Source organism: Microtus pennsylvanicus, chromosome 12 (genome assembly GCF_037038515.1).
Source record: "Microtus pennsylvanicus isolate mMicPen1 chromosome 12, mMicPen1.hap1, whole genome shotgun sequence".
In the NCBI taxonomy this organism is placed as follows: Eukaryota; Metazoa; Chordata; class Mammalia; order Rodentia; family Cricetidae; genus Microtus; species Microtus pennsylvanicus.
The window spans coordinates 2,285,418-2,304,497 of record NC_134590.1 but is presented as its reverse complement, the minus strand read 5'-3'; the positions used below and the strand labels follow the sequence as shown (position 1 = coordinate 2,304,497).

Here is a 19,080-nt window from a genome sequence, read left to right as displayed (position 1 = left end):
TGGATGACGCTTCTAAACTCTTTAGTACACCTCCAGACACGGAGATGCAGACACATTTTACTTCTAAACTCTTTAGTACGCCTCCAGACACGGAGATGCAGACACATTTTACTTCTAAACTCTTTAGTGCACCTCCAGACACGGAGATGCAGACACATTTTACTTCTAAACTCTTTAGTGCACCTCCAGACACGGAGATGCAGACACATATTTTACTTCTAAACTCTTTAGTACGCCTCCAGACACGGAGATGCAGACACATATTTTACTGAGCACAGTGAACCAAAGGTCACAAATCTGACCATGGCATTACAACTGTCATCACATCTAAAGGTTAAACACATATTCATTACAAAAATCTAACCTCTTTGGCAGACATTTTTAGTAAGCAGTATCTATATCTAATAAACAATCCCGAATAGTTACTTCAGCACATATAATCATTCAGTTACAGAGGAGAATATTTTGAACATACTTAATCTGTGTCAACCCCAAATTTACATGCTGAAACCCTGACCTCCAACACCTCAATGAGACAGCTTCCGGAAAAGGCCTTCAACAACTGAAGGTAAAATAAACTGAAGGACAGGCCCTAATCCGGGTTGAAATATCTCTTTAAGAGCAGATGAGCACACAAAAAGGGACATCAAAGGATGGTCCAAAACAGACCAAAACAAAAAAGAAAAGTCCAAAAACAGAGCTGGACAGCGACTATCTTCAAGTCAAGGCAACAGGACCCAGGGGAAACTACACAGCAACGAATGTCTTGATCTCAGAAATGAGAGAAGCACACTTCTGCTGCTGAGGTCGCCATGCTTGTGGCGTGTTCTCACAGCAACACAACTGTACAATCACACTTAACATGTTTGCATCCTGACTTTATATGCATGTTCAATTGTAACGTAAACATGTTAGACATTTCTCTTCTTTTCTCTCTTTTTCCCCGAGGCAGGGCTTCTCTGTGTAGTCCTGGCTGCCCTAAAACTCACTATATAGGCCAGGCTGCCTTGAACATAGTTTCCTTGCTCTGTTTCCTGAGTGCTGGGATTAAGGACAAGTGCCAACACACCAGGCCCAATACATCAGTGCTTTCCACCCTCTGAAACACCACTAAAGTCACTTCTACCACACTAAATGTCAATATAAACAAGTACTATTAAAACATATCAACTGATTTGACCAAGGGAAGTGGTGGTCCCTGCCTACAGGTATCCCTACAAACCCAAACAACATGAAATAGATCCCAACTTGGATAGGCAACCATGTCAATTTCCTTAATCATAACGAATAGCTTAACTTTTAAACATCTGATATAAAAACCTACGAACATTCTCTTGCCCACAGAACAGAAAACTTAGATCTGGACTCCACACTAAAGGTCATTTCTATGCTGAGACAACTGGACATCAGTATTACAATCTCCAGGTGTGCCTCAGAGAGAACTTCAGTTCCCCTGCTAGGAGATTAGAGTCTATGCCATTAGGGCCTCAGACAGCCAACTGACCTCCAACTCTTGGGCCTCTAGCTTCTGCTCCAGAGTGCTGATACTTAGTCCTTCTCTGAAAAAAAAAAATACAATCTAAATCACTCTCAAAATGGTGTGTATGCATACAAGTGTTTTTGTGTAATCTCCTGTCATGGCAGCTCCGACACCTGAAATCTCGGGAGGAAGTAATTGTGACTAATGTGAAGGACGCCAGGTAAGGGGGTATTTATTTATCAGAAAATGCCTTTTCTTTCTTTCTTTACTTGCTTTTCAAGACAGGGTTTCTCCGTGTAGCTCTGGCTGTCCTGGAACTCACTCTGTAGAGCAGGCTTATCCTTGAACTCATAAGAGATCCGCCTGCCTCTGCCTCCTGGAGTGCTGGGATTAAAGGTGTGCACTGGAAAATATCTTACATCCTGGCAAATGTATTTCCCTACCAGTAAAGACCAGAGTAAAAGAGTCTATGGCACAGCCTGGCGTCACTGCTAAGGTTAGCTGTGAACCTCGCTCAGGAGACCTGAGACGAGTTATCAGCAAAGGTGGGGGTAGCAGCTGATTAAAGTGATTACACATCGTGACCAACTGAAATTAATTGTTAAAATTTAAAAATAGTTTAATATAAAAATTAATGTAGCTCAACATGTCTACTTAAAAAGAGCACACAACAACATTTAACAGTCTCCTTCATGATAAACACACTCACCAAACCAGAAATGAAAGAAATCTATGACAAGATTACAGCTAACTTCACACTCAACTGTGACAAAGCTTTTCCTCAAAGACCAGGCACTGAGCAAACACGCCATCTGTCATTCTGACGTAACTAGAAAACAAAGGAGTAGACGAGGGAGCGCAGGAAGGCACAGGGACACAGAAGGAAAGGTGAAGGCAGAAGCAGAATTATGTTTACACGTGATGTGGTCTTCCATGTAGAAAACTCTAAAACATACCCAAAACTTGCTAAAATAAAAGATTTTACCAAAGCCCTACTACACAAAAATCAATACACAAAGACAAGCTGTTTCTATCAGAAACTAACCATGAGCAAACCAAAAAGGAAATGAACACAATTCTACTTCCTGTAGTATCTCAGAGACAAAAACACTCAGGAATAAACTCAACCAGCTCACAAGCTGAAAACTGCACAACAGCGCTAAAGGAAATTAAAGATGATAATGAAAACAGAGGTTGTGTGACTGATTATTAAGAAACTGTATTAGTCAGGGTTCTCTAGAGGAACAGAACTGATAAAGTGAATATATAAATATATGAGATTTTGATTATAGCGGCTCACAAACTGTGGTCCAAATAACGGAACAATGGCTGTCTACCAACGGAAGAGGCAAGAATCCAGTTGTTCAATCTGCAAGGCTCTGTGTCTCAGCTGGTCTCCAGCATACGCTGGAATTCCAAAGTAAACTCCAATGCCAATGAATAAGTGGACTTGCCAGTGCCAGGAGGACCAATTGGAAAGAAAAGGAGCCACCTTCTTCCACATCCTGATACAGGCTGCAAGGAAGTGTGACCTAGATTAAAGCAAGTTGACGGCCAAGAACAGCCATCACAGAAGTCAACACTATACAAATAAATCTTCCAATTCAATGCAATTCCCCATCAGAATCCCAATGACACTTTTGTCAGAATAGAGAAACTCATCCTAAAATACATATAAAAATCTCAACAAACACCAAACAACTGAAACAAGCTTAAAATGGACAAGGTTAAATATACAAAAACTAAAAATGGGGCTGAGGACTTAGGTTAGGTGGTGGAATGCCTACCTAGCAGGATCAAAGTCTATTAACTGGATCAATCCCAATTACTGCATAAACCAAGCATGGTATAACAGGTGAGAGGCAGCAGAAGTCAAAGTGAACTTCACTACACAGCAAGTTCAAGACTGGCCTACAAGAAAACTGTGACTCCAAAACAGACAGATGAGAAAAACTGTTCAACAACAGAAACAGTGAACAGTGAGGGAACCCTTGCAATGAAAGAATTTTCAAATCATGTATGTGACAGGAGGTTCATATCCAGAATATATAAAGAAATAAAATAATCTGTTTATTTAATAAGCAAGGGATCTGACATTTCTCCAACACTAATCCACAAATGTCAAGAAGCACATGGAGACACTTAACATCCTGATCACCAACCAAGCCTCCACGAGACACAGGCACGGCAGCTCAACACTACAGAGGCCACAACAGAACCTCTTGACACTACAGCAAGACTCCATCTCAAACAAACAAAACTGCACTGAGCCATCACCTCATTACCGTCAGGACAGCTGCTAAAAGGTAACAACACATACCACCATACACAGACACAGAAAAGAAGCCTCAGTGAGAAGTTAGGGGCAGCGTCACAGGTTGTAACGGCTACAGAAAACAATATGGTTGCTTTCAGAACACTGAAACTACATTCACCATGTAACCCAAAATACCCAGAGATATTCCCAAAGAACAGAAAGTAGGGTACCAAAAGAAATTATAAACCTGGTATGGAGGTCCTTCTGTCTATGTGTTGCTTTTATTAGTTAATGAATAAAGAAACTGACTTGGCCTGTGATAGGGCAGAACTGGACTGAAAGCTGACAGAAGGAAGGCAGAGAGACCCATGGACCCACCGCCAGAGATAGACATGCCAAAACTTTGCTGGTAGGCCACGACCTCGTGGTGATACACAGATTAATGGAGATGGGTTAAATTAAAATGTAAAAATGCAGTGATTTAATTAATATAGCTTCTGTGTGATTATTTCAGGGCTAGGAGGCCAGGAATGAACAAGCAGCTCTCCCTCCTGCAACGTAAACCTATGCTCACTGGAACATACGTCCTCCCATGGAAAAGCTGATAAAATGTGGTACATACACACAACAGCCTTAAAAGGAAGTTTGGCAAAACACCACAATATGGATAAACCTTACGTACAAAGTAAGAAAACCAGTTATAAATAGGCAAAAACTTAATGATACTATTTAATTAATATCAGTAAAAAAAAAAAGTCACCAGTTCATGTGTATAGAAACCAGTAACATAGTTTTCCAAAATAACCAGGGGCACGTGCATAAGCATTTAAACGAGATTAGCAGAAGAGTTTACTTGTGTAAGATTCTTGTGGTTTTTGTTGAGACAGGGTCTCACTATGCAGCCCAGGCTGTCCTTGAACTCAAAGAGAGATCCACCTGCCTCTGCTTCTCAAGTACTGGTATTAAAGGCCTGCACCACACCTTCCCCATTTTAAACATTTTATCTCACATCTCTTTTACTGCTATAAGCGTGGTATAACATTTTCTATCTCAAAAGAATGTCTACTAAAGCAAGGAGTTGTATCAGATGCTTGAGCATAGATTAATGTATATAAAGAAGAGCTAGGACAAGGGCTGCATCGCACACGACTATAATCACACATCCGGTCATCGTCCTCCCTGACTCTAACATCTACTACCAAGAATGGACTAAAAGTAATTTAACTACAATAATACATTCAGATAACATCAGTCAACTGATATTTAAAAACATTTTAAAGATCAATAGTCAAGGGGTAGAGAGGACCACAATCCTCAAGACTTACTAGATGTCAAATATTAGCTTTCCTGGTCTTCTCAAAAGAATACTATGAAGAGGTCATAAGACCTAGGTTCTAGCTTTGAGATTACTCACCTAGCCTTAAGCCAGTCACTTACTATTTCTGAACCTCATGATGATTATCTATACAACTGAAATATCTGAATGAAGACTTTCACCACATTATTTTTGGTGAGTTCAAAATCAGACTTGTCTAAACAATTTGAAAAAGACAGCAAACAAACATTCACTGAGTGCATGCGTATTTCAAGGGTCATATGAGATAAATGAGACATGGATGGTATCTACCTTCTACAGGGTCATGGGTAGGAGGACAACACTGAATGAGAATGGCCCCCACAGGTCTGTAGTTGGTACAACTGTTTGGGAAGGATCAGGTGTGGCCTTGTTGGAGGTTTTAAAAGCCAGTACCATTCCCTATTAGCTCCTTCTCTGTCTCAACATGTGAGCTCTCAGCCACTATTCCAGCAACATGCCTGCCCTGTCTCACGCCATGCTCCCCACCATGATGGCTGCGGATTAACCCTCTGGAACCGTGTGCTCCAAATTAAATGCTTTCTTTTATAAGTTGCTTTTATCAAGGTGTCACTTCACAGCAAAAGAATCAATCCCACACAGCACCTACTACAAAATGCCAGGCCTGGCTCCAAGTTTATGAGACAGTCCATGAAACAATGACTATTTCTGAAAAAAGACTGCACCTAGTGGGAAGAATATTGGCAACGTCTCCTAACTGTGGCAGGCGGGCACAGACTAGTCATCATGTATGGCACAGAGAGCTCACACTCTCTGAACGAGTAGAAGTAGAGGGGTAACAACTGGCAACTGAATGCAAAAGCTTATGAACAGCACACAAACAATGTGTCACATTCATACAGGAGAATATTCCTCAATAATAAAAATAATAAATAATGGTATTTTCACAATATAAAAAAACAAAAACACCAAAATAAAACTTTTTTTAAAAAGGTACAAACTATAATTTTATGTACATGAAGCTCAAAATTAAATTGAAACCAGGTTAATGAAATGTAAGGAGGCTTACTCAGCAGAAAGCCATCACACTGAAATGAATTAAGGAACTTTTGGGAATAATCTAGAGGAGTGGTTCAATGTCAATTACAATACAGTCATCAATTCTGTACTTTAGGTTCACACACCACTGAAGGTTAATTATAACGTGACAAAAGGAAAGTACATATCCGACTTCAGCAGAATTTCAAATAAAACAACCCTGTGACACTACAAACATGCAACCAAAAAGAGGGTTCTAACACACTGCAGACTTAGTGAGCCACCAAGATACCGACAGGACCTTAAAGTACAGTGTAAGCTTCTCTGCGTCAAGACAGTCCACAACTTGACAGATGAGCTGTTCTTTTTCACTCTGTATTTTAAGGCCATGTTTACTGATAATGTGTTTTTATCATTTCAAAAGCTTACAATTTAAAAAGCATTTTTTCACACATCAAACACAAAATAACATCAAAATTAAGCTTTTTAAAAGTCAAGCATCTTTAGAAGGCCAGTCAGAATGGAGTACATGAGAAAGCCATCCGTGGGGAGCCCTCAGGAGACAGAACGCTTGCCATGCAAGTCTGGGCTCGGAGGGCAGGCAGCTGGCCGGCTGGGTGAGCCCTCAGGGAAGGAGGACACCTGCTGTAGCCTCTGGCCTCCACACACAAGCACGTGTGACCAAAACATACAGGCTCTCAACATCACAGTAAGAGAGAAGTCATGGCTTACAAATTCTGTTAAAGGAAATAAAACAAAAGCCACAGAAGAGAACTATGTTCTCTAAACCACAGAGAAGACAAAGCGGCCAACACAGCTTGCACTAACTAGTGAAAGATCAGCAACCGTACTTAGCGCGACACTAATCTGAGTTTCCAACATGGTCCAAAAATATTGGGACAATTCCAACAATGTTAGCTTTTTGTTTCATGTTGTAGAATTAGTTTAAATGTGTTACATTCGTTTATGCACGGCATATTTGTTTAATGACACAACGATGTGCTGCATTAACGCTGCATTTGTCTAACTCTGTGAAGCTGTGTGACTTTGCCTGCCTAAAACACCGACTGGTCTAATAAAGAGCGGAACGGCCAGTATCTAGGCCAAGGATAGGCAGAGCTGTCAGGGAAAGAGAATAAACAGGAGGAGATATCAGTGAAGAAAAGATCGAGGAGTGAGAAAAAAAAGGAGAGGAGGAGACGACACAGGAGCCAACCTCCCAGCCATACAGCCAGCCACGGAGCTAAGAAGGAAAGAAAGATATACAGAATAAAGGTAAAAAAAAAAAAACCAGAGGCAAAAGGTAGTTAAAGAGAAACAGGGTAAGTTGAATTACAAAAGCTGACTAGAAAAAAGCCAAGCTAAGGCCAGGCATTCATAAGTAAGAAGCAGCCTCCGTGTTTTCATTTGGGAGCTGGGTGGTGGCCTCCAAAGTACCAACTATAACGTCACCATTTTATAGCTACTTCTTTACTCCTACTAACTGGTCAAAACGTTAATACAGCATATTGCAAAATTTTATTAAAACTCGTTAATTCTAGATTTGTAGGCATGCTTTCAAAATATAAACTATTTTTTACTATTCCTACTTTAATATGTGACATTTAATAAAGTGGTCTACTTACCTAAATTTTGGCTTATTAACATCTCGATGCAAGAATAATCTCATCCAAAATTAAATCAATCCTAAAAGAACACATGTAAAAACCATCGTTTAGTTTTGTGATTCATTCAGATAGGACAAACTGTATGCACAATACACTATTTTAAATTAAAAACTATAAACTTATTTTATTCATAAACAACATCTAAGTGTTCAACATCTAAACTAATTAAATGCTCAATAAACTATTAAGTACCTTTCGAGGGGAGCGATAATCTATCCCAGCAAGAAACTTAACATTGTAGGTGGCTGGAGAAATGGCTCAGTGGTTCCAGACACTTGCTGCTCTTACAGGGGACCCAGGCTGTGTTTCCAGCACCAACAGGGCAGCAACAACTGTCTGTGACTCCAGAATTTCTGATGCCCTCTTCTGACCTCTAGACACTGCACACACAGTACACACACATTCAGGAAAAGCACTCACACACCTAAAAAAATATTTTAAAGAAATATAATTTGTAGTTTTAAAATTTTTTATGTAACTTGCTTTCATCAATTTTAATAACAGCAATGTTAATTCTGTCTATAATCCTTCAAGATAGGAACATCTGCACTTGGTCAGATCCCTTATATAAAATGGCATGATCTTTGTGTGCGACCTATGTCCATTCTCACATGTAGTCTAGATCACTGTTACAATACTTCTGATACAGTGCAAATGCTGTGGGCACACATGTTACACTGACAGACAAAGGCAGATCTGGAGACACCTGTACAAACACAATTTCCCCCAAACAATTTTAACACAGGGCTTTAAATATTCATTCATTCATTCCATTCATTCATTCATGTTTTTCGAAACAGGGTTTCTCTGAAGCTTTTGGAGTCTGTCCTGGAACTCACTCTGTAGACAAGGCTGGCCTCAAACCCACAGAGATTCGCCTGCCTCTGCCTCCTGAGTGCTGGGATTAAAGGCATGTGCCACCACCACCTGGTTAGGGCTCTAACCATTTTAATAACAGTGCTTATTAAATTCATTTATGCAGAACCAGGTATGAGAAGGTTATAGGTCAGGTCCCTGTTTATCTAATAATGTATCCATACCACGTAATAAAGGATACAGTGATAGAATGACATACAACACATCAATGATAAATGGTAACAGCTAACAGAGACGAAGCATAAAGACTATGTTAAGCACCATTAGAGACTTAGGAATCAGTTTAATATATAACACTTTTTATTACAAATTATCCACTAAAAAGAGACTCACCAAAAATCCATTTCTACCAATTCTGAAACTCAGTATTGCCTTACCCAAAATCGATATCTTCCCCTACCAAAGGGATCTATTATTTTAATTTATTATTCTCAAGGTGGAAGCACCATACTTACTCCAATTTCCAACCCAGATTACTCCCGCTATTCCACTTCCAGACCTACCAGCATCTAATCCTGCCCTCCCACAACTACCCCGTCAGTGACTTCTACCATGGTGGTCATATCCTAGTAGACTGGTTTTTTAATCCCATCGGCTGTGTCAAATAGGGTTCTACCAGTTATTTCACTGAATTATAAAACCTGTATAATTCTAAACTAATGAGTGCTTTTTGTGTGCTTGTGTATTTTCTGACCTACAGTGTAAACAAATTAGAGACATAAACTCACTTATTTCAGTTGAGGACATCAGTTGGTTGGCACAGTCTTTGGCTTTTTATTTTTGTGTTTTTTGTTTTGTTTTGTTTTTTCGAGTCAGGGTTTCTCTAGTGCAGTGCTGACTGTCCTGGAACTCACTCTGTAGACTCAGCTGGCCTTGAACTCACAGAGATCCATCTGGCTCGGCTTCTCAAGTGCTGGGTCACCATCGCCCAACTGGCAGTTTTTAAAACCCTAATAATGCAGACTGAATAAGATTCAAATTTTGGAATCCCAACTGTTATTGGATATTTATACACTATGTGAAAATGTATTCTGTAATTAATGTAATTAAAAAAAACTGAATGGCCAATAGCTAGGCAGGGGAGATGGGCTGGAATGAGAGCAGAGAGGGTCAAGGGAGAATGCTGGGAAGAAGGCAGAAGAGTCAGCTGAATGCAGTGGGAACAGACATGCAGGAGGATGGCAGCATGTAGGTGAATAGAAACGGGTTAAACTAAGTTACAAGAGCTAATGGGACAAGCCTAAGCTAAGGCTGAGCTTTCATAACTAGTAAGTCTCCATGTTGTTTTTTGTGAGCTGGTGGTCCAAAGAAAAACCTGACTAGACCCTGCGTGTGTCTGAAATAAAACAACCAAGTAAAACTTCAGTTCACACTTCAAGAACTAAAGAAAAACTGACTTGTGTTTCTAGACACATTAGCATAAGAAATTGGTGCAGGAGAATTGTCTGTAATCTGTCAATCATGTTTTAAATAAATGCTGATTGGCCAGGCAGGAAGTATACGCAGGAAAACCAGACAGCGAGTAGAAATGATGTAATGAGAACAGGAGAATTCTGGGAAGGAGGAAGTTGATTCCTCCCACTCCTGTCCAGACCAAGGAAGCAGCAGGATGTGATCTGCCCCACTGAAAAAAAGGTACTGAGCCACATGGCTAACATAGATCAGAAAAATGGGTTAATCAAGATGTGAGAGTTAGCCAGTGAGAGGCTAGAGCTAATGGGCCAATCAGCTTATAATTTATAGAGATATCTGTGTGATTTTTCTCTGGGACTGAACAGCTGGGGTACCAGGCAGGACAGAAAACATAAACAAGCTGGCCCTCCATGTAACAAGAAATAACCAAAACTACTCAAAAGGAGAGCTGACAGCCTCACCCCAGGGGTGTTAAGGGTGCAGTCCATACAGAAAGCCTGTGAGCAGAGATCTGACCTGACATTAGTCCTAAGCAGGAAATACTGGTTGCCAACTGCTGCGACTCAGGATGCTGGTCTCACGGCGACACTTTCATAGCTCCAGATGCACAGGGTTATGGAATGACTTCTACACCATGTGGTGCATTCTTACAACCATTCGACTTTGTGTGTGTGTGAGGGGGTGGGCAGACTGGATCATCTGAGTAGGTCCTAAAGTACATAAAACTGTGTAAGGAGGCAGGAGAAAATCAGAATACACACAGAAGACGAGAATACACGGCATAGAAATTTGTAAATGCTGGCCTTGACAATAGCCACAAGCAGGGACATCACCAGCAGTCTCATGAAAGGCAAGAGACGGAAAGTCGCTGAGAACCTCCACAATGAGGAGAGCTGGACCCGTAACAATGACTGCAGACCTCTTCTCCCTCCACATCCCTAGGCACTGAACAACCCCCCACCCATGCACACGCCCATGTGCGTGCGCACACAAACACACTGCACTGGACCTAGGACCTCATGTTCTAGCACTAGGCACTAACTTACCTCACACTCACGCACTGGGCACCGAGCCGCCCGCCACACGCTCACGTGCCAGGCACCGAACCCACCGCACGCTCAAGCACCGGGCACCGAACCCACCACACGCTCAAGCACCGGGCACCGAACCCACCACACGCTCAAGCACCGGGCACCGAACCCACCACACGCTCAAGCACCGGGCACCGAACCCACCGCACGCTCAAGCACCGGGCACCGAACCCACCGCACGCTCAAGCACCGGGCACCGAACCCACCGCACGCTCAAGCACTGGGCATTGAACTCACAACCTCACACATACAGCAAGTGTTTTGAGCTAGAGCCCTAGGTGGTGTGAGTTTGGTTGTTTTATTTTTTTTTTTCCTCCAGCTTTTCAAACAAGACACTAAGTTCCTTAGGCTGGAGTCAGACTTGCTCAGCCAGTTCTTACACCTTACCATCTTGACCCCAGCCTCCCAGCCTCCAGAGCTGGCATCTATCTTTCCCCAAACGTGACTGTGTGAAGGAAGAGCACTTCAGGAAGCAAAGGGATGACATGGGTGCTGAGGTCGGGAAGCCACAACCCAGTGGATGAGCTTCCTGACACAAAAGACAGGCCGGCTGTCCCTACAAGGGTGAAAGACTACCTGAAAGGAAGGAAAAAAAAGCCTGCACATTCGTCATGACCTTCCAGTCTCTGTCACTGTGAACAAATGTGTCTCTGTTGCTTAGAAGACCCACTGTGGAGTATTTTACTACAGTAGTCCAAGTAGATTAATACACATAAAAGGGTACATATGCTTTACAATTACCATACTGTAAACTTGCTTAACTACACATTAAAAATTCTTAAAATATTAAATTCTGCTATATACTTGTACCATAATAAAAAATAAAAGGATTCAAACACCATAACACAAATAACTCCTGAATTTTTTTTATCTTGTTCTGCTCAAAATCAGAAAAGAAAACATTTTCCAGATCACACAAAATAATCACACCAATATATTTTAGAAATACTAAAATTTTTTGTTTTTTAATTAAAAAATAATTGTACATATTATTGCTAGGCAGTTGATATGGGATTCCCCTCTGGATAATACAGAACTGCTCTGAGCCCACAGCAGAGCAGGGCAGAACAGAGGTAGGGGAAGGTTGGACTGAATGCTGGGAGGAAGAAGGCCGAGCAGACAGAAGCCATGAAGCCGCTGACAGAGACAGATGCCAGAACTTTAGCCAGTAAGCCATGTGGCAATACAGATTAATAGAAATGGGCTAAATTAATATGTAAGAGTTAGCCAATAAGAGCTAGAGCTAATGGGCCAAGCAGTGATTTAATTCATACAGTTTCTGTGTGATTATTTCAGGGCTGTGCAGCCAGGAACCAACAAACGGCCTCCTCCAACATAAAAGAATCTGCTTCAGCCCACGGCAGGGCAGAATAGTCAGGCTGGAAGGGATACAGCAAGAGAGTAGGCGGAGCTAGAAAGAAGCCATGCAGCCACTGCAGGAGACAGGTGTTGGAGGCCAAATGGAACTTACAGGTAGGCCACAACCACATGGTGATACACAGATTAATAGAAATGGGTTAATTTAAGATATAAAGAGCTAGCCAATAAGAAATGTGAGCTAATAGGCCAAGCAGTGTTTAATAATACAGTTTCTGTGTCATTATTTCGGGTCTGGGCGGCTGGAAACGAACGAGCAGCCTCAGCCAACAGGTAGTGGTGGCTCACACCTTTAATCCCAGATACAGACACTGGATCAGAGTTCAAGGCCAGACTCCTCTACAGAGTGAATTCTAGGATAGCTAGGGTTACACAGAGAAATCCTGTCTCAAAAAACCAAACAAACAAAAAATTGTGCATATTACTTCAGGGTACATGTCTTGTTTTAATTTGGGTTTACACTGTCAGATGATTAAGCTATAATAAGTCAGCACAAACTTAGGTTTTAGTGGTGAAACATTTAAATCTACTCTTAGAACTTTTAAACATACAAGGTGTTGCTAATATTCACTGTGCTGTATAATACATTGTATTTCTTATTCCAACAAAATGATCAATATTCAATGCTATCACCATCTCATCTATACTCAGCCCAAGGTAAGCCCTATTCTGTGAGTTCAACTTCCCACAACTCCTCATTATGCAAGGTCACATGGTGCTATCCTTTCATTGGCTGAAGTCCTCCACGTTCATCCGCACTGCCCTGGGAGACATGACTTTCTTGCCAGAGGCTGAAGAGCAGTTCACCCCGCATGTATGCACTTCGTACTTAGCCATCTAACTGATGACAGACGACCGGCTTTCAGTTAGATGTCTTTTTGGTTTGGTTTGGTTTTTCGAGACGGTTTCTTTGTAGCTTTGGAGCCTGTCCTGGAACTCAATCTGTAAACCAGGCTGGCCTCGAACTCACAGAGATCACCTGCTTCTGCCTCCTGATGGCTGGGATTAAAGGCGTGCACCACCACCCAGCTTCCATGGTGATCAGGACAGCTCTCTGCACTCTGCTTCATTCCTGTGGACATACACCCAACAGTGGGGACACAGGACTGCACTGATAACCCTGCTCCTGTCCCCTACTCTGTGCTCTTCTCCATAAAGGCTCTATTAAATTACATTCCCCACCACAGTCCACAAGCATCCACTTTTCTCTGTACCCTTACAAAAGTCAACAGCCCCTACTTTCAACACTTCCTGTTTTGAAAGGACCTTGTAAGAAAGTTTGATAGACAGTACTTCCAATATCACACCTAACTGGATATAGAAGGAGAATTCTAGATGAGCACTAGGAAGGGGACATAGGAATGAGGAAAGCAAGAGAGGGCGGGACAGTTCATTCACCTTAGCAGGGTTTGGGAGGAGACTAAACTGTCAAATACATCTCCCTAGTGCCTCCTATACCCCACTGCCCCCTGCATCTCTAATGCCACCTACATCCCGCTGCCCTACTACGTCCTAACCCTGAGAAAACACATTCCAACAGATCTTCTAATGCAGTCAACCAATACTCAAAACTGAAGTCATTGAAAACGTCATGAGCATCTACAGAAAATGGCAACTAAACGTGAAGTGCTGCAATGAACAAGAAAGAAATTTGGGGGGTAAAATTGAGGAAATGGGGGGTATCTTTAGTTAATATTATATGACAATATTGGCTCCGTAATTATAATAACGTCTGGTATGAAAAGGGAAAATATGCTGAGGAAACATTTTAGAAAATGACATATTTCAGAACAGTAATCAGACATTCAGATCCACACAGCTACAAGTGTCAAGAATTCCAGAGCCTAAAAGCATCTGTCTGACTTTAATACAATGAAACCAAAAGCCAGCAGCAGAGGGAAGCAGGGAATTTACACACCAGTGGGAAGTTAGCGTCTTGCTCTCTCAGAAAATTCTTTGAAGGATACTTTCAGGATAATACCTTGATGTGCAGTCTAAGCTACCTCAAATGCTACAATTACAGGCATTTGCTGTACCATGGAACCAATGCTCACTCCCAATCAATCAAACCATCAAAACATATCACTGGGAATTTAGAAACCATGCCTCAACAAACTAGAAAAGAACTAAGCTAAAACAAGTTAGAAAAACGGGAATGACAAATATTAAGACATAAGTATTAAAAAGATCCACAAAACTGAGAACCAAAAGAAGACCACTGGAAACAGAAATGAAGAGTATCCTGCAAAGGAAGTCATGTCAGGAATCAGAAGGGAACACTAGGAACCACAATGGCCAACAAATGAGAAAACCCAGAATTGAATAGATACTTAAAAACATAATCACTTCGATGAGAGCAGTTAACAAAACTTGCTGCTTTTCCAGAGGACCAAAGTTCAGTTCCTGGCACCCAGTCTGGGTGACTCAAAACCACCTGTAACTCCAGCTCCAAGGGATACAATGCCCTCTTCTGGACTCTGCGGGCACCTATACCACCTGTAACTCCAGCTCTAGGGGACACAATGCCCTCTTCTGGACTCTGCGGGCACCTATACCCAAAAATGCAGATGTGCACACACACAGAATATATATGCATAATTAAAAATAAACCTCTGTGTGCCACAAGACAAGTAAAACCTCTGAATAATTCGTAACTAATAAAGGAGATTAAATGCTATTATGGTTGAATCTGAACTGTCTCCCAAATGCTTGAGGCTGTGGTCCAGCAGTGATGCTGTTTTCAAAGGCTGTGGACCATTATTACGTGGAGCCTGACTGGCAGGAGTAGCTCACGTGAGGTGGGCCTTTGAAAACTACAGGCCTCAAGTTCCTGCCACAAACTACTGCCATCAACTGGGTGGGCTAAATCTCTAAAATCATTGGGCCATCATATTTTTGTCAAGTACTTTAGTCCAGAGACACAAATAACACAGATGCAGCCATTAAAAGTTTTCAACTAGAGATAGTTTAGTGAGTCAAAGCACTGAACACTCTTGCAGAGGACCCAGGTTCAACTCCCAGCACACACAGTGGCTCACACTGTCTACCTCCAGTCCAGGGGATCTGACATACTCTCTTCTGGCCTCCACGATACACACATATACATGCAGGCAAAATACCTAAACTTATTAATAATTTTTTAAGTCTCTAAATTTTTTTCGAACTAAGAAAAGCCCAAGACCAGATACCTCCTCTGGAAAATTCTACCAAACACTCAAGAGTCAAAGAACTGAATACTTCAAACTCATTCTATGAGGTCAATTATCTTGAAACCGAATCAAGACAAAGGCACAAGAAGAAAACTAATCTAGTATCTCTAATGAAGGATGTAAATAATGAGTAATATTACCAAAACAAATCCAACAGTATAATAAAGAACTACGTACTGCAACAAGTGAGTCATAGCCTGGACAGCACACATAGCTCAACACAAGAGCAACTACTGTAATCGACAGTAATCGGGGAAGGGTCAGAACTTCATCTCCGTTGATGTACAAGACCCACACAACCAAACTCAGCACTACTTTATTATAGAACTAAATATAGAAACCACTTCAACCTGATAAAAACTATACAACTAAGGGGCATCCACCTTTAGACACCACTGTCATCAACAAACACCCTGGCATTCACAGCTGTCCTGGGCACTTGCTGCCCACTGAACTCAGACTGGAATGCTCACACATGTCCTCAGTCTACAGTAAACACAGGAGTAAAGACTGAGTGTTCTCTTAAGTCCGGAAACAAGACAGTGCTCCCTTTTCTTACCACTTCCATCCACTGCATCACCAGAAATGTGTGCGTAGAAATTTGACAGGTAATAAAAGTGCACTCAATTCAGAAAGAAACAAGAAAATGATCTTTGCCTATGGATGATAGGTTGATCCTAAATGAAGAATACAGAATTCAAAATAAAATCCTATGACTGCTAACTGACAAACTGAGCAACGTAGCAGAAAACAAAGTCAACACATTAAAAACACTTGCTATTCATATACACAAAAAATAAAAAAACTGAGGAAACAATTTTATCTGTAATAGCATTAAAAATTATTTAGGAGTTAACAAAAAAGAAATTGTACTATGAAAATAAGAAAGGACTAGCGACATTAAAGACATAAATGAACACATGGTTAAAATGGCAAAGTCAGCTAATGCAGTTTTGTAGAAAAGGAAACAGCCACTTGAATTGTCAAGACAATTGTCAACAAGACTTGACACTTCCTGATTTCAGAACATACTAAAAATCAGTATAATCAACAAAATGCTATGACTTACTGACAAACCCATGAAAACCAATGGAACAAGACAACCCAGAAAGAAACCGCAGCATAAGGTTAAATGGTTTTTCATAATGGGACCAAGAATATAGAGTGGGGAAAACATCTCTTCAAGAAAAGATCTTGGTAAAGCCCAATATCCACACACAAAACAAAAAGACAATTCATACCACATACAAAAATTAACTAAAAATGGACTAAAAATCAGGACATAAAATGTAAAAACATGAAACTCCTAGAAGAAAACTAGAGAAAAAGTTCCAGGTTGTTGGCCGAATAGGGCTTCATCACTGCAGAACTTCTGCACCCGGCTGGGCATAAGATGTCATGAGAGAGCAAGGAGCAACTCTCAAACTACAGCAAGTAAAAACGGCCTAACTCTTTCAAGGGCTAAGGACTTGAAAATCAATTCTCTAAAATCAAACAGAACATGAGCCTACGAAAAGATGATCAATATCACTTATTACAGAGAATTAGAGGTCAAACCCATGTTGAGATGTTACCCCAATCAGAAGGATGATCACTATAAAGATAAACAGAGAGCAGCACTGTGGGGACACAGAGAAGCGGGGACCACTGCTGCACTGTCAGCAACAGAAAAAGGTGTGGCCATTCTGGCCAACAAAAGCAGTACCTCAAAAAACTTAATAAAATTAGCATATGCCTAGCAAATGCATTTGCATGTCCATATCTAGAGCAGTATCCACAGTACTCATACCAGGGAAGCAACTCAGCTATCCACTAATGGAGAAATGAAAAGAGAGTGTATTACATATAGTGAAATACTATAGAGCATATAACAACATGGACAAAACTTGAGGGCATTATTCTAACTGAAATTAGTACAAAAGTTAATACAATATAATTCTCCTCCCATGAAATATCTAGTCAAGGGGGGTGGAGAGATGGCTCAGTGGTTAAGAGCATTGCCTGCTCTTCCAAAGGTCCTGAGTTCAATTCCCGGCAACCACATGGTGGCTCACAACCATCTGTAATGAGGTCTGGTGCCCTCTTCTGGCCTGCAGACATACACACAGACAGAATATTATATGCATAATAAATAAATAAAATATATTTTAAAAAAAGAAATATCTAGTCAAAACCACAGTAAAGAAAAATGGTTATCAAAATCCAAATGGAGAATGGACATAAAAAACAAGAACTTAATGGGCACGGAGTTTCAGTTTTCTAGTACTAAAAGTTCAAGAGATCTGCTTTATAAGGTAACCAATCCTAGTGAACTTCAACCATGAGAACATTTAGGATGGATTTGCCTCGCCGTTGTGTGTTCCTGGAGCCGGAGAGATGGCTCTGTAGTTAAGAGTGCTTGTTCTTGCAGAGGACTCAGGTTTGAGCTCCAGAATCAGCATGGTGGCTCACAACCACCTGTAAATCCAGTTCCATAGGATTCAATACCTTCTTCTGGTCTCCTTGGACACCAAACACATACATGGTGCAGACAGACACTCAGGCAAAACACTGATACACAAAGAATAAGTCTTAAAAAAAATTAATATGTTGCATGTTCCCTAATGCAAAAAAGAAAACATACAGGGGAAAGAATACATATAATGGCCTAGGTGGAGTAACGGAGATGAACTTTATTCTTCTGCAAGAATAGCCTAAAAACCAAATATATTCAAATGCAGCACAACCGTCTTCAGGGTGAGCATAAAAGGGAAATAAATGAAGCAACAATCTAATGCCTGAGGAAAAGACATACCCCATCACACAAAAGACTGAGCAGCGAGCCCAAAACACATAACCAACAACTTCAAGGCAAAGTGTACAGGAACTGCAAAGAGACAGAACACCTACCTGGAAGTGTCTAGCCATAAGTTATGCAACCCTACACAGAAACCAGTCAAAACTACATCATCCCGAAGGGTGATAAAGAAGACTGCCCCTGACTCAACAAGAATCAGAGATCATGCCCATGCCATTCAGACAGAGCAGAAAACACCACTGACTAGCTAACCATCAGTACAGAACAGAAAACACCACCGACTAGCTAACCATCAGTACAGAACAGAAAACACCACCGACTAGCTAACCATCAGTACAGAACAGAAAACACCACCGACTAGCTAACCATCAGTACAGAACAGAAAACACCACCGACTAGCTAACCATCAGGACAGAACAGAAAACACCACCGACTAGCTAACCATCAGGACAGAACAGAAAACACCACCGACTAGCTAACCATCAGGACAGAACAGAAAACACCACCGACTAGCTAACCATCAGGACAGAACAGAAAACACCACCGACTAGCTAACCACC

The 19,080-nt window shown here is 41.2% G+C and overlaps 1 protein-coding gene across 28 annotated transcripts in view; it reads right to left on the bottom strand.

Annotated features, from left to right (window-relative positions):
- Positions 1-19,080, bottom strand: part of Znf644 (zinc finger protein 644) — a 65,977-nt gene that overhangs the window by 30,084 nt on the left and 16,813 nt on the right. For 26 of the 28 annotated variants that reach the window (XM_075943926.1, XM_075943927.1, XM_075943924.1 and 23 more), the window contains one exon: positions 7,716-7,776. In XM_075943926.1, the coding sequence (XP_075800041.1) occupies positions 7,716-7,759 (44 nt within the window). In that variant the 5' untranslated portion in view covers positions 7,760-7,776. Of the gene's footprint in view, positions 1-1,504; positions 1,560-7,715; positions 7,777-9,361; positions 9,584-10,562; positions 10,869-19,080 lie in introns of those variants that run through there. The other 2 variants (XM_075943910.1, XM_075943912.1) reach the window with 2 other exon arrangements.